This window comes from Falco cherrug, chromosome 18 (assembly GCF_023634085.1).
Source record: "Falco cherrug isolate bFalChe1 chromosome 18, bFalChe1.pri, whole genome shotgun sequence".
Classification (NCBI taxonomy): domain Eukaryota; kingdom Metazoa; phylum Chordata; class Aves; order Falconiformes; family Falconidae; genus Falco; species Falco cherrug.
The window spans coordinates 6,207,473-6,221,198 of record NC_073714.1 but is presented as its reverse complement, the minus strand read 5'-3'; the positions used below and the strand labels follow the sequence as shown (position 1 = coordinate 6,221,198).

At 51.6% G+C, this 13,726-nt stretch overlaps 1 protein-coding gene across 1 annotated transcript in view; it reads right to left on the bottom strand.

The window, feature by feature from the left end:
- SLC4A5 (solute carrier family 4 member 5) overlaps window positions 1–13,159 on the bottom strand; it is a 33,114-nt gene extending 19,955 nt beyond the window's left edge. The window contains 8 exon segments of the mRNA XM_055696051.1: window positions 222–277; window positions 607–702; window positions 2,343–2,498; window positions 2,726–2,886; window positions 5,369–5,498; window positions 10,458–10,649; window positions 10,897–10,990; window positions 12,816–13,159. Of these exon segments, the coding sequence (XP_055552026.1) occupies window positions 222–277; window positions 607–702; window positions 2,343–2,498; window positions 2,726–2,886; window positions 5,369–5,498; window positions 10,458–10,649; window positions 10,897–10,969 (864 nt within the window). The 5' untranslated portion in view covers window positions 10,970–10,990; window positions 12,816–13,159.
- Window positions 13,160–13,726: the final 567 nt, after the last annotated feature.

Here is a 13,726-nt window from a genome sequence, read left to right as displayed (position 1 = left end):
TTAATTTCCCTAATTAGGAATTTGTGCGGGTATCGACTGAGCGAAGCCACACAAGGCTCACATGGACCTTAACAACCCCAGAGCCCCTGCTCCATCGCGGGTCATGTCAGAGATGCTCCTCACAGCAGCGCGCTGGGGGGTCTGGGGGTGGTTACTTGGTCGGTGCGGGTGGGTTTGGGGGTGGTTACCTGGTCGGTATGGGGGGGGTTGGGGTTGGTTACCTGGTCGGAGCTTGGTGTGTCCGAGATGTCGTTCATGCTCCGACTCTGCGCGTGACCTGATGGAGAGAAGAGCAAACCACCCCATGGCGTGCAGCCGAGTTACAGCCCCACGTGCAAGGAGAAAACGTGGCAGGAAGACTTGAGTGCAAATTAAAAAACCCAACTTATTTATTATAGCCAGGCTTGCAAACCAGGCACAGGGAGGTGAAAACCCAAGAATATGAGTTTCCTGATACCAGTCACCCTGTGGTTACCCAAACCACACCTCATTTATGCCTGTGGTGGGATCCCCTCGTAATTGCAATTGCCCGCTTTCGTATTGCAACATAGATTTTGTTTCTCCCCTGCTTCTTTTAGCGGTGTTTGTGCCCCCCCCCCAGCTTACGCAGGCGGCCGTAGCTCGCGCTCTGTCGCATCCGCAGGTCCTCGGTGGAGCGGTGGAAGGCAGCGCCGGCGGCTGGGCTCCGGACGGGGCTGCGGGCTGGGGGAGAGGAGCTGTTAGAGGAGATGCAGGTGCCGCGAGAAACCCTTGGGTGATGCTGAAGGCAAGAGACCACCAGGCTGGAAAAACCAGCTGCCCAGCACAGATGTGACCCTTCCAGGGCTGATTCACCAGCAATGTGCCTTTCCCTCCTACTTTCATTTGCACTTTTATCTCACCCACAGTACTACATTTCCCATTAGCCTAGTATATATTTCTCATTATCAAAGAATAAATTGCCTTAACCCAGCTGTCCCACTGCTGAGGCTCCGTGCAAGGAGCCTGCACCACCCCACGCCCTGCCGATGCTCTCTGCAAGGCTATAAATGGGCTCAGAAGTGCAACTTCTGCTACTTAAGAAACCCCAATATTTTATTTGCCTTTTTAATCTAATAATTCTCCAAAGAAAGCTACGCTTGAAATTTGCCATGAACTTCATGCTTCCAGATATTGATGTTGGCCACCGCCAAGTTTCACCTTAATGTTTCTTCTCCCTGAACTGGTGGTGAGCCCCAGTTTTCACCTCAGATTTTAAACTGAATTACTTCCCTCTAAAGACTTCCCTTCCCCACCCCGCATTCTCTGTGTTAAACCCAGCATTTTCTCAGAAAACCTCCTCAACTCCCAAAACTGTGTTATCCTTTTGGAAAACCACCTGGACCAGCTTTGTTGAGCTGCTCCGCACCTCTCAGAGACACCAGCTGCAACCACAGCATCTGTCCTTTTCTTTTTTTTTTTTTTTTTTTTTTTTTTTTTTTTGTTAAACCCACCAAAAATAATAATGAAGTTCCCACTGGGTATGACCCTATTTTTGGGCATTTATTCCAATATCACAGAGTTGCCATTGGCACAAGAAATGCGAGGGACCCCTCTGCTCCTGCCAATGACCTTCTTTTCCTTGGTGTCCCTATTTGCAAACTCAAAGCAATGCCATCGTCTCAGCAAGGAACTAAAAACGCGAAGGATGCTCCTGTTCTTCCCACCTACAGGGACTAACTACAACATTTCCAAGTTGTGCTGCGTTTTGAAGGCTTCTGGGCAAATGTTTGTTCAAATATCTAGGATGGTGGCCGCTTTGAAACTTGGGAATGCCCATAGCGTGGGAATATTGGTTATTGACAGCCTCTTCCATGTACACTTTGAGCTTGGGCATTGCTGCTTCTGTCTACGCGGGGAGCAGCCGAAGCCTGGCAAATCCCGGGCTCCACCAAATGACCTCCATTTAAACCTAAGTAAATAATCTAGCGTGAAAACAAACAAATCCCCTTTTATAATAGCTCAAAAATAGGCAGGTTCAACCGCAGAGCAGACTGGATTTGTCTGTAGGCTGCTCTGCCAGAAAGCCCCTTGGCCAAGTGACCACCAACGCCGCCGTCCCTCGCACAATGCCATCATCTCTTGCACAACGCCATCGTCCACCTCAGCAGACATCCCCTTGCCTCCCACCTCCCGATGACCTCCCACCCTTAAAGCCACCAGCGGCAGAGATTTTGGGGTCTTCCTCAACGCAGTAGATAGTTGGGTGCCCCAAATGGTGTTGGGTGTCCCCCTTTCCTTCGTCTGAGATCTCCCTCCCCCCAGGCTTGCTCACCGATGAGTCAAGGATGCAACCAGGAGCAGGCTGGACCCCAAGGACTCACTTGTGCTGGAGGAGACGGACTTCCCGATGTCGGCCAAGGACCGGTGGATTGGCTTCTTGGTTTGGTGGCGGTGCTTCCTGAGGAGCACGTAGCTTATCTTCTCCCGCAGCTCTGGCTTGAGCAGACCATCCTCGATCTGCTTCTCAATGACATCGTCTGCAAGCACCGAACGAGGGAGGTGCATGCGTTACCCCAGCACAAACCCTCCCAGAAGGCTCAAGACAATGCTTGGTGAACCGAGGTGTTGGCTCTCAACTCCTGTCTTGGCTAATAAATTGGTTTATATTTGCACATAACAAGAAAATGCATTTAAATCTGTTCCTGGCACTTTAGGTCAGGGGGAAAAAGCCACCTGAAACCACTGATACCCCGCTGGCTCCTACCTATAATTTGGGGCAGAGAGTAGCCATCTAAGTCCAGGAGCACCGTTCCCGTCTGTAGACACGTCCGCAACTCAAACAGGCTGTGCAAAGACAACGTGGACACGTGGGGCTTGCTCCACCTCTCCCCTCCTTCCTCCACCTTTTCTTCAAACTTTATCCACCTGCAATGAGAGCGGCAGCCATGGGGACGGGCACGGTGTAGGAGAAGAGAATAAGAGAATTGCTTTTCCTCTTTTCCCTTCTGCAGGTGGCTTTGCAAGCCTGGAGGAATTCATCCTGCAAAGTTTTGGCTTGTTATTCAGGATGGGAGCGGAGAAATTGAGTAACATCATTAGACAAAGTGATGCTTGCATGGCTGCAGAGCGGAGCAAAACCTCTCGGCTCCCCCACTGAACTCAACCCTGCAGATTTAACCCTCCTCGAATTGCTCCTGCGAGATTTGGGAGGTTTTCCCCTGGAGCTGACCTTGCCGGAGCCAGGCTCTGCACCCGCGTGAACCAGCCATGCACACAGCAAAGCAATTGCAAACATCTTTTAAATTCCTTTGCAATGCTCAGACTTACACCTGGGTGCCTCATCCCCATGGTGGGAGATGGAAGCCCTTGGAAATCGGTCCTTCCACCTCCGCTCCTTAATTTTACAAAGCAAAGACTTCCGAGCAAATCCAGGAATGGTGGCTGGTTCCTCCCAGCTCCCCAGGGATGGGGCTCAGGCTCCGGGGAGAGCAGGCAGCTCTCCACAAGACGTCAGTTTGGGGAAGAAAGCTGCTTTTCCTTTACAAGAGGTTTGCAGGCTCCGTGGATTAGCCTACGCAAGGGCTTAACCTTACAACTTTTAACTGGTACGACTGGGGTTTGGGTTCCTGCTGCCACGGAGGGCACAGACAAGAAGGATGGAGGAGAAGAAAGGGGGGTGGGAAGAGCTGATGGCTCACAGACGCTGCAGGGGAAGGGTGGGGAGAGCCTGGGATGGTATCAGTTGCAGGGGCAGGGAGGGTGTTAAAAAGCTGCTGCAAAGAGAAAATGTTGGGTGTCCCTCTAAAAAAGCCCCAAAATATTATCTGGGAGCACCAGGAACGGCCTGTGCTGGGCACAAAACCCCCGCACCTCCAAAAATGTACAATTTGGCCCCAGTGCCCACAGCTCCAAAGCTCCCCACCCTGATTTCTTTACAGAAAGCCTTCCTCCAGCCCATCAAACAACGCTGCTTTTATTGGCAAGAAATTCAAGCTTCCCGCCACAGCACCCGCTAAGCCCCGCCGGCGCTCGCCCAAAGCTGATTAGGTCGCTTTTCGTTTCTTTTTTGCCTCATTTTCCTGCCAAAAGTGGGTTATTAGTGAGCACACGGGGTGGCAGCTTGGGTCGGCGTGCAGGACTAGAGGCACGTTTCCAGCGGCGCCTTTGCCCTGGGACCGACATCCCGTGATGCTTTCGCCAAGGCTACGGCAAAACCCCATCTCCCTGCTGTGCTCAGCTGCTTTATTTCCATTTTTTTCTATTTATTGAGGATTTAGCCACAGGTAGCGCTGCTCCCAGCAAGGAGCTGCTGTCCCGCAGCGGCTGAAGAGGCTGAACCGCTCCTCGCTGGGGAGTGGAAATCCAGGACTTGAGAAACCTCCATCCTGCCAGAGGAATTTGGAAACCTCCATCTCAAGCCCTCCCTGATGAAAATCCCAGTGGAAGTGCTTTTTTTTTTGCCTTCTGAGCTTTTTGGGGAGTGGGGAGGGATGAGCGGATACCTATGCAAAATGCTGGTGGGGAGGAATTAAAGATTTTAGCAGCAGCATCCCTGCGCTGCCGCATGTCGAGCAGGGATGGCAACCAGGAGGATGCTTCAGAGCTTCCAAAGTTTTTGGTGATGCCAATAACCAGCCCAAGAGACGGGGCGAGCATCCACAGGGCCTGATCCCGCTCCTTCTCCACCCCTCGGGTGAACCTCTGCAGCCAGACTCGGAAATCCCGCATATGCTACCAAAAGGAAAGGGCTTGGGGTACCATCGGCATCCCTGACCCCCTTCCCAACACTCCCCCAAAAACCCCAACCCCGCTAGCCCTTAACACGGCTGAGGCTAGGAAGAGAAAATCCCACTTGAATTTGATATTTTCCCCTTGGATAAGCTCTGAATTCAATAAAGCCAACGCTACTTGCAACTTCTTTAACACTTCTATTAAAGATGTAGTAGGTGGGTTGAGGGCAGGAGGAGTTTAACTCTTGGCCTGGCCAGCAAAAGTCGGGGGGTGGGGGGAAAGACCTGGGAAAATGTTTGTTCTGTCCCCTGTTCCCTAATTTTCCGCTTTCCCAGCATGTTATCCTGTTTTTTTCCACCCTCCCAGCCCTTTCTGCAGGGCTTCGCTGCCATGCTGCCCTGGGAATGGGAATCCCCCAGCTCTGGGATTACTCCAGCCTGGGGAGAGGTGGGAAGAGATGGGAAATTTTCTCCCTTCCTCCTCCTCAGCCGGCTGCAGCCGCCGTGCCAAGCCCCGCAAAACGCTGTGTTTTCCGCATTTCCCTAGTTCAGGCATGGCTTTTTTAACCTCATCGGAAAAGATGCTCATTCCCTGACCCTGTTTCCACCCAGGGATATTTAGAGGGAGGGTCTTTCCCCGACACATTTTCAACACCAAGCATCCCCCCCTGGCTCACCTGGCCGATTCTTTCCACTCCATCTCCTCGCCGTCGTGCTGCAGCGTGTCCATCTCCGTGAAGAGCGTGGGGTTGGGAGCTTCATCGTCTTCCCCCAGGATGTAGCGGAGGCGCTCGGCAGCCGGTGACACTGCCAGGGGAGAGGGGAAAAAAAAAAAAAAAAAAGAAAAAAAAAGGTTTATCATCGGCTGGAGACAAGATGATCCTGCACCATTCCCACATGGAAAGCCCCAGGGTGGATAAAGAGGGATCTGTAGGGCTATTTAGGATCATGGGGTGAAAAAAGGAGGGTTTGAGGAAAATGTTTAAGAGGAGAGCTACTGGGGAGTGGGGGAACACTAATTAATCCTGTTCCAAAATCCCCGTGCAAAGACATACGGATGCTGGTGGAAAGGATGAGCGGAGGCTGCGTAGCAGCCAGGAGGGGAATATATAGGTCTGGGCTGGGAATCAGGGAGTGCAGCCACCTCTATATACAGCACACTCAAATTCCCCTTCCAGGAGCATGGTGTGCCATGTTCCCATGGGGGATCCCACATTTTTCCCTACCACAGAGCCTGTTTTTGCCAGGTTAGAGCCACCTGCCACCGACAACCAAATCCTTACGGTCTCCGGCACTGAATATCGGGACACACGAGTGCTCGGCACAAGTTTTCCCACTGGATCCCCGAGGGGAACCTGCATCATTCGAGGGCATTAATACAGACGTACCCTTTCTGCAGGAAAAATCCAGCTTTTTGCTGCAAATAATGGGGCAGGCTGGGGAGGGCACTTATGCCTCCCGCTCCCTGCGGTGTGTTTTGGGAAGGGGAGCAACCACACATCACCTGCCTGCAAACCTCCTGACCGAGGGGAAAAGGGTTTTTCATCTTTGGTGCATTCCCTGCAGCCACAGGAGGGTGACCGACCTGCCCTCTTCTCCCCCCCCCCCCCAAAAAAAAGAAAATAATAAAAGCCAGGCTGGGGTTTTCTTTTAACCCTCTCCATCGTCACCTGCTTTTCTAGCAAAGCCTCATCATTCTGGTTGCAGGGAAGGAATCAAACACCTGGGTTTGAACCGGGATGTGGCACGGATGGGACCGCTCCCCAGTCGCCCCGTTATTCAATCAAGAGTTTAAAATCAGCCCTACGCCAGGCTCCCTGGAAATGGTGCGTTTTTAATAAAATCTTGGGTCTTAGCCCTCTCCTAAACCAGCAGGAGTCAATCCAGCTTGGAAAATGCCTTTGTTAGGGGAATCCTCCTCTTCTCAAACCCGGGAATTAGAAAGTTGGGTAAGAGGGTAGACAAAAAAAATCCGGGAATTAAATTGTGGTGTGGGAGAGGAGGAAAAAATGGGGGGATGCTGCCCTGTCCCCCCACTGGAGGAGACGAAACCCAAGTCGCGGCGGCTGGGCAGGCATAGGATGTCCCCTGCGCTCCAGGCTGAGCCTGCTTAACCACGTAAGCCCTCTAAGCCCCACCAGCAGGACTAAAGCCCTGTTGTCAAGTCCTCCTTCCACTTCCATAAGCTTCATTATTATGATTATTAATATTCCTGTTAATTTTAGAGCCAGGCTACATGCCTGGAGGGCTTCAGGCTCTTTAAGCCTAAGTGCTGTTCGCGTAAGAGGGGATGAAATGGGGGCGATGCTGGCGCGCCCCTGCCCCCGGCCTTGTGCTGTCTGCTTTGCTCTGCAGCCCAAAACTTCATATTCCTGCAAAACCCCAAATTCACTGCAAATGCAACGAGCCAGACCAAAAAAAAAAAAAAAAAAAAAAAAAAAAAGGGGGGAGTTTTCTGGAAATACCTGTCTCTGGAAGGACCTCTGGATGCATTAGTGGAAAAAAAAAAAAAAAAAGGGATTTGCAATTTTGCAGAAAGAGGGAGCAGAGGGGTTAGAGCTTTGCAAATCCTTGACTTGGTGGTTGCTGCTCTCAACGCTGCCCAAATTCCCCCCTTGGGTGCTTAAGAACGGGACCCTCCTGAGACAGGTATTTCCAGAAAATTCCATTATTTTTTTTTTGTGTGTGTGTGGACTGGCTCGTTGCATTTGCAGTGAATTTGGGGTTTTGCGGGAATATGAAGTTTTGGGCTGCAGAGCAAAGCAGACAGCACAAGGCCGGGGGCAGGGGCGCGCCAGCATCGCCCCAAATTCACTAAAATGCAACGAGCCAGACCACAAAAAAAAAAAAGGGGGGGGAGTTTTCTGGAAATACCTGTCTCAGGAGGGATCTCTGGATGCATTTGTCAAAAAAAAGGGATTTGCAATTTTGCAGGAAGGGGGAGCAGAGAGGTTAGAGCTTTGCAAATCCTTGACTTGGTGGTTGCTGCTCCCAACGCTGCCCAAATTCCCCCCTTGGGTGCTTAAGAACGGGTCCCTCTGGCTTCAGCCTGCTGGAGGGTCCCCGCAGCGACTCGTTTTGGGGCGTCGGGGCTGCGCCACACTTAAACCACTGGAAACCACAAAAGATAAAGGAAAACTTGCACATAAAGAGCTTTTTTTTTAGGTTGGCTTTGGGTTTTTTTAGCTTTTTTTTCCCCATCCTCCCCCAGTTTAAGGAATAAATCCATCTCTCAACACGTAACACGTGCTTCATGGCGGCGGCTGCCCCTGCTCCCCACCGCTCACTGACCCGAGCAAAGAGCCGGTTGCTAAACCAACAACGCCGGGGCTTGGCCGCGCAGCCAAAATTCACGGTGTTTATTCACCTGGAGGACCCTTTCGTGCCTGGGAAAGCACCCGGCCCGGCATCTGCTTACAACCCAGCTCTTGTTTTAATTTTTCTCCCGGAAATTTAAGCCAGCATCTAAATTAATCCCATGAAGCAGCAGGTATTTGCGTGGGAGGAGATACTGAATAACGGCACCCAGGGCTTGGCACCTCCAGGGAATGCAGCCACACTGGCCAAAACCACCAAAGCCACCCCAAAATCGGTACCTATTTCTTGCAAGACACAGTTCAACCAGTGCCCAGAGCAGATCCCTACCTCCCCAAACCAGCTTTTCCCATGGGAAAGTGCTCACAGCCGCAATTCCTGCTTTACACCCGTCCAACCTCCACCGTGATTTCAGTGGATCCAAACCAAGCCTGGAGCCGCAGAATTAGCTCAGTACTAACGCTGGTGATAATAGAGGATAATTTTACATACACAAGGACCTAATAGAGGATAATTTTACATACACAAGGACCTATATTTCCGTGGGTAATCGGATGGGACAGCCCAGCGGCACCGATTTATACCTCCTTTAATTTGAGGTGCACAGAGCCCTTTGCACCCAGCTTCGATCCAGCGGTACAACCTCACCTAGCGATGCTTTCCCAAACCAAAAACCCGGCTCTGGCTTTAGGTACAATAAAAAAAGGTGATAAATAGGGGCCGGGGGACCGCGGTGCCGCCCGGGGTTTGCTGTCTGGCTGGGCAGTGGGACTAAGCCTTGTTTAAGGCTCCGGCACATTAACCTGAACACACGACAGCCCTTCCCGGGGGTTTCATGGCTCAGAAGGGTTCTCTTCCCAGGAAAAAAAGAGGCAGCTGGGGTGCACATCCCATGGGATTACATGCTCCATTCCTGTTCAAGGAACCCCCAGGTCCAGGAGACTTTTCGCCTTCCAAATATCCCCTTTTCTGCGTGCCCGCTGCTGGGGAGCACGGAAGCAGATACAATTCCCCCTGCCTTATATTTTTGGGATGAGCTTTGGAGCTCGGAGCCCTGAGCAAGCACCTGACTCAACCCACACAGGTTGCCAAGTTGCTTTTGCAAGGGGAAAACAAAGCCAAAAAAATATTATGGAGCCTTTCTTCCCCTCCTGCTCCCCACACCGCGGCCACCGGAGAGCGATGGAAATCACCTACCTGCGTTCGTTTCCATTTTATCCCCCATTTCTTCCCGGCTAAACCAAACCTTCGCTGCACGGTACAAAAAAAAAAAAAAAACAAAACCAAAACCACCAACCCAAAACTACAACCACCCCCCCAAACTTCCTCCTTTATCCACTCAGGCTTGTTAAACTCCCAAGGCTTAAGGAGCAGATTATAGAGAATATAAAGCACTTTCCTTTCCCTTTGGCTCTCATGACGGGAAGTTACCAAATCAAACGGGATGCGTGTAGGAGAGGTGAGCGCGCCGGGATGGAGTCAGCTGGAAAGGGGAGGGAGGGCGAGGGGGGACGACAGAAATCAAAGCTTTGGGGTTATTTTGTGGAGGGGTTTTGTTTCCCACCCGGAGCGAGGTGGGAAAACCCCCTCCAAGCTCAGGGTAGGGATTTTTTTTCTGGGAGAAACCACCCAAACGAGGGAGATTTCCTGGGGGAAAGCAGGGCTGCTGCAGGGCTTAGTGGTTTGGGGTGTTTTTCCTCCATAAATTGACTTTGCACCCCCCAAACCAGCCCAGTGTTATATCCCGGTGATGTTTACTGCCTGCGGAAAGGGGGGGGACGTGGTCCCACTCGCGCCACCACCGAAGGCATGAAGGAGCTGCGTGCAAAGCCTGCTGCAAATAAAAAGCCTCTCCCCATGCAAAAAGCCTGGAAAACTTTTCCTTCCGTAGGGAAAAGCGAAGCCGAGCCCCTGCCCACTCTGCCGAGCCATGATATGATCTGCTTGACATAAAACCAAATGCAAATTTCTATAGGGGAGGTGGGTGGGTGGGTGGGTGGGCGAAAAAAGAACCCAACCCCAACAAACCACACGAGATTGACAGCTACTTTGCTGTGCAAAATGTTAATCTTTGCTAAGGAGATTTCAGGAGATCGGGCAAAGCCCGGGCAAAAGCCTGTCGGGGACAAGGTGTGATGCCCGGAGGGTGTCTGCACACCCGGATCCCGCTGTACTCCCGATTTCCTCATAAGCAACCTCCCAAGGGTAAGGACAGCCCCTTTTTAGTCCCCCCCATCACCTAAGCAGCCTCAAATCCCATTTCACACCCTGTGCCTGGCTCTCAGAGACATCCGCAAGGAAAAATAAACCTGGGAAGCGTCAGGAAAAGCAGTGCCAAATGCAAACGCCGGACTAAGCAGCGTGGCAAGATGCACGGGGGTGATTTAATCCCGGATTAAATGAGGTTGTCAAACCCTTCCCGCTTTTCTGGGAAGCCTGAGGATGACTCACTGGTCCTGCTGGCATTGTCGTTGCCGCTCTCGTAGCAGCCGTGGCCGCCGTCGTCGGTGTCGGAGCGATCCTGGCGCTCGTAGTGCCGCTCGCTCTCGCTCGTCCTGTCCCGGCTGGAGACAGATCTTCGTCGACGCCGTTTCCTCCGGTAGCCCCGAGGCACTGGCACCCCAATGTAGATGGAGTGGTAATCTAGGGAGGGCAAGGGGAAGCTTGAGAGAGCAGATCTGGATGTTTCTCACTTAAATAACCCCCACACACACCCCCAACTCCCCAAAAGCCAGGGAGATATTTGCCTTCTTCCCAGCAAGCTTAAAGCATCCACAGATTTTCCCATGTCGTGCGTGAGATGTGCCGAGCCAAGTGCCAGGAGAGCCGATGCCTCGGCTGGCAGGGGAGACCCCGCTACCATGTGGGGCGTCCCCAAGGTTTTGCTCACCTTCCTCATCGTCGTACCTCCTCCTCGAGCTGCTGAGCCCCCTCTCGCTCATCCCATCCTCATCCTCCAGCATGGTCCTGCTGCCTGGAGAGAGCTGAGCCACGGAGAGGAGAAAGGAGGGAGATTTTAAAGGGTGCTGGGCAGGGGAACAGCCCCTTTGTCCACCTGGTGGGTGCTCACCACTATGGGAATCCTTCGCGTGTGGCCCCAGTGAGATCACAGGGTCCTTCCCAGCCAGGGCGAGGATGCACCGGGGGGGCCGGGACCTCCCTGCAGACGCACCAGGGACCCTCCTGCAAGCACCCACGTCTCCCCTCAGCCCTGCCTCGCTCTGCACCAGCCCTGCCTGCGCTCCACCTCCGCTCTCCCTGTAATTAAGAAAATCCAGATAAATTTCGTTACACCTCCAGTCTCTTACTCCTGCTCAAAGGCCGGCGTAAGTGAAGCGTAAGAGATCATTACAGAGATTTGCCGGTACGATTATGGCCATGGGTGCGGTTAAGAGGGGTTGCTTGCTGGCAGTAAGCACCCATTTAAATTTTTGGGGTGATCTGCACAGTTAAAAGGGGTTTTGCAGAAGCAGAATTCGTTTTCCCCCATCTCCTATGCACAAATTTTACACCATATGCATGCTGCTGCTTCCAGGTATCTTCCTTCAAACCTGGTGTTTTATTCCCCATACAAATTTCTTTGGGTTTTGCCACATATGCTAATTAATCTCCTAATTATCTGACCTCCAGTGATTGCCTTTCACACTTGACTTGGATGGGAGAACAGTTACTATTCATGGCAGCCTGATCGATGCCTCCCAAAGTCACTTTGAGGGCGGACGGAGAGCCAGCCTCTCCGTGTCCCCCATTCCGGCTGCTTGTCATCCATGGCCATATCATATCATTATCCAACTATATTAGGGAAGAAAAAATCTCAATTCAAGGCAAATAGGTTAAAAACACAAAGCAGGGTGCGCACCTAAAGGGCTGGAAGGCTCCAAGGCTGGCCAGGTCGGCTCTGCTTGGGTTGTGGAATTATTGACCCATTTTCCCCCAAGGCAAAGACCAACTTTAGCGTGATACAGGCTCCAGCCTTTACCCAGTTGTTATTTGAAGATGCATCTTGATTTAACACATTTGGGATTTTATTTTATTTTATTTTTTTTTTTTTGACTGCATTAACCCAACACTTTCTGTACAGGCGCAGGTTTAGGGGGCAAACACCTCTGGATGGACAACCGAGCCCCAAACCTGGGCGGAATAAGGGATAACGGGAGCCACGAGCCTCAGCTTCCTGGGAATAACAGTATCGGGCTAAATCTGAGGATTTTAGGAAGCTGGTGGTGGGAGAAGGAACAGCAGAATACCCACCCAGCTGGAGGTGTAAATATTTTTGCTCTAAAAATGAGCTGGCACCTTCTAACAGAAGAAGTGTCACAACCGCCCCCCAAGAGATTTCCCCACGAGCTTCAGCGCTGGGTGGGGGTCCCCAAACTGGGATACACAGCCTTTCAGCTGGGACTGTATTGGGAAGAAACCTGACTTTTTTTTTTTTGCAGTCCAGCTGGGCTGGTGAGAGGTCTACCCCAGCTCTGTCGGGCAGCAAAAATAACCCATCTGATAAACCCGGGGGTTATTAGATCCACTGAGAAATAAAAGGTCCTGAGTGATCATGCCTGATTTATAAGAGTCATACAGCCTGGGACTTTTTCCTCTAATTTTTTATATATAAAGCTTTTTCCCCCCCACCATCCTTGCATACAAAGACAAGCACAACGCAGACCAGAGCTGTTGGAAAACACGACCGTAAGCACGTTAGAAATAAGGGGAAGAAAAGAAAAGCGCTGTTACCTTTGCCAATTAAACCCCCGCTACCCCCCACCAGCTCTCAGTTCCACAAAAATAAGTTTTACCGTTTAATAAACTCACCTTGAGCTTCCCTAAAGTGCTCAGAAATCAGAGGACGGGACCGTGGAGTAAAGTCACGGGCGCTGGTGGGTGCGGGAGCCCAGAGTGCCTTGAGATGAAGATGCTCCGGCCACCATTGTATCGACGCCTAATGCTGAACGCCCCGTAGCTCCCAGGTTCAAATGTATTTTGGGCGACGCTCATTGACTTTGGGAGGAGAAAGGCATCACGGGATGCAAACAGACCTCTGGAGAGGATGGGGCATTGAAGCCAGAGGAGATTTGGTCTTGCGCAGTGGCGGTCTCTAGACATCAGACCACCGGGACGTCGGAAAATTCACGTTGTCCGTCCCCAACCTGCAGGATCTGTCTCTTCTGGGGTTGTTGGGGTGGTTTGGGGCTTATTTTTTGCATCAGTTTTGGCTCGATTGCTAGGGATTGGGGAGGGAAACGGCTTTTATTTCTTTGCTGTGTGCAAGATTGTGTACATCTGACCTTAAGAAACGGAAAGAAATTCTTCAGAGAGGTGCAGGGAAGCATCACCATCAGTGAGAACCCCTGGGGACAATAGGATGAGGCCCATGGGCATCAAAGACACTTTGCGGGGGGGTTGGTGGGGGCTGAACGGTGAATTATTTTGCAATTTCGTCGTTTTGCCATTTAGATGTTGATCATCTGTAAATTTGATTTCATGAAAAGCAAACTCTTGGTCACACCAGTGTGTCTGCTTTGCTTCCCGAGCTGTCCGCTTCCATTTCATGCCTGGCTTGCTCGCCTCCACTTAGCCTTTTAACAGGGGTATCAATAAATCCGCATCAACCCAGCGCCTGGCACTTCGTCACGGCCGGCCTCGTCATTAAGCAAAAAAACGAGGGTTGGAAATCAGACTTTGTGCTTTAAGGTCATCCGATAGCGGGGCTTTTCTCTTGCCTC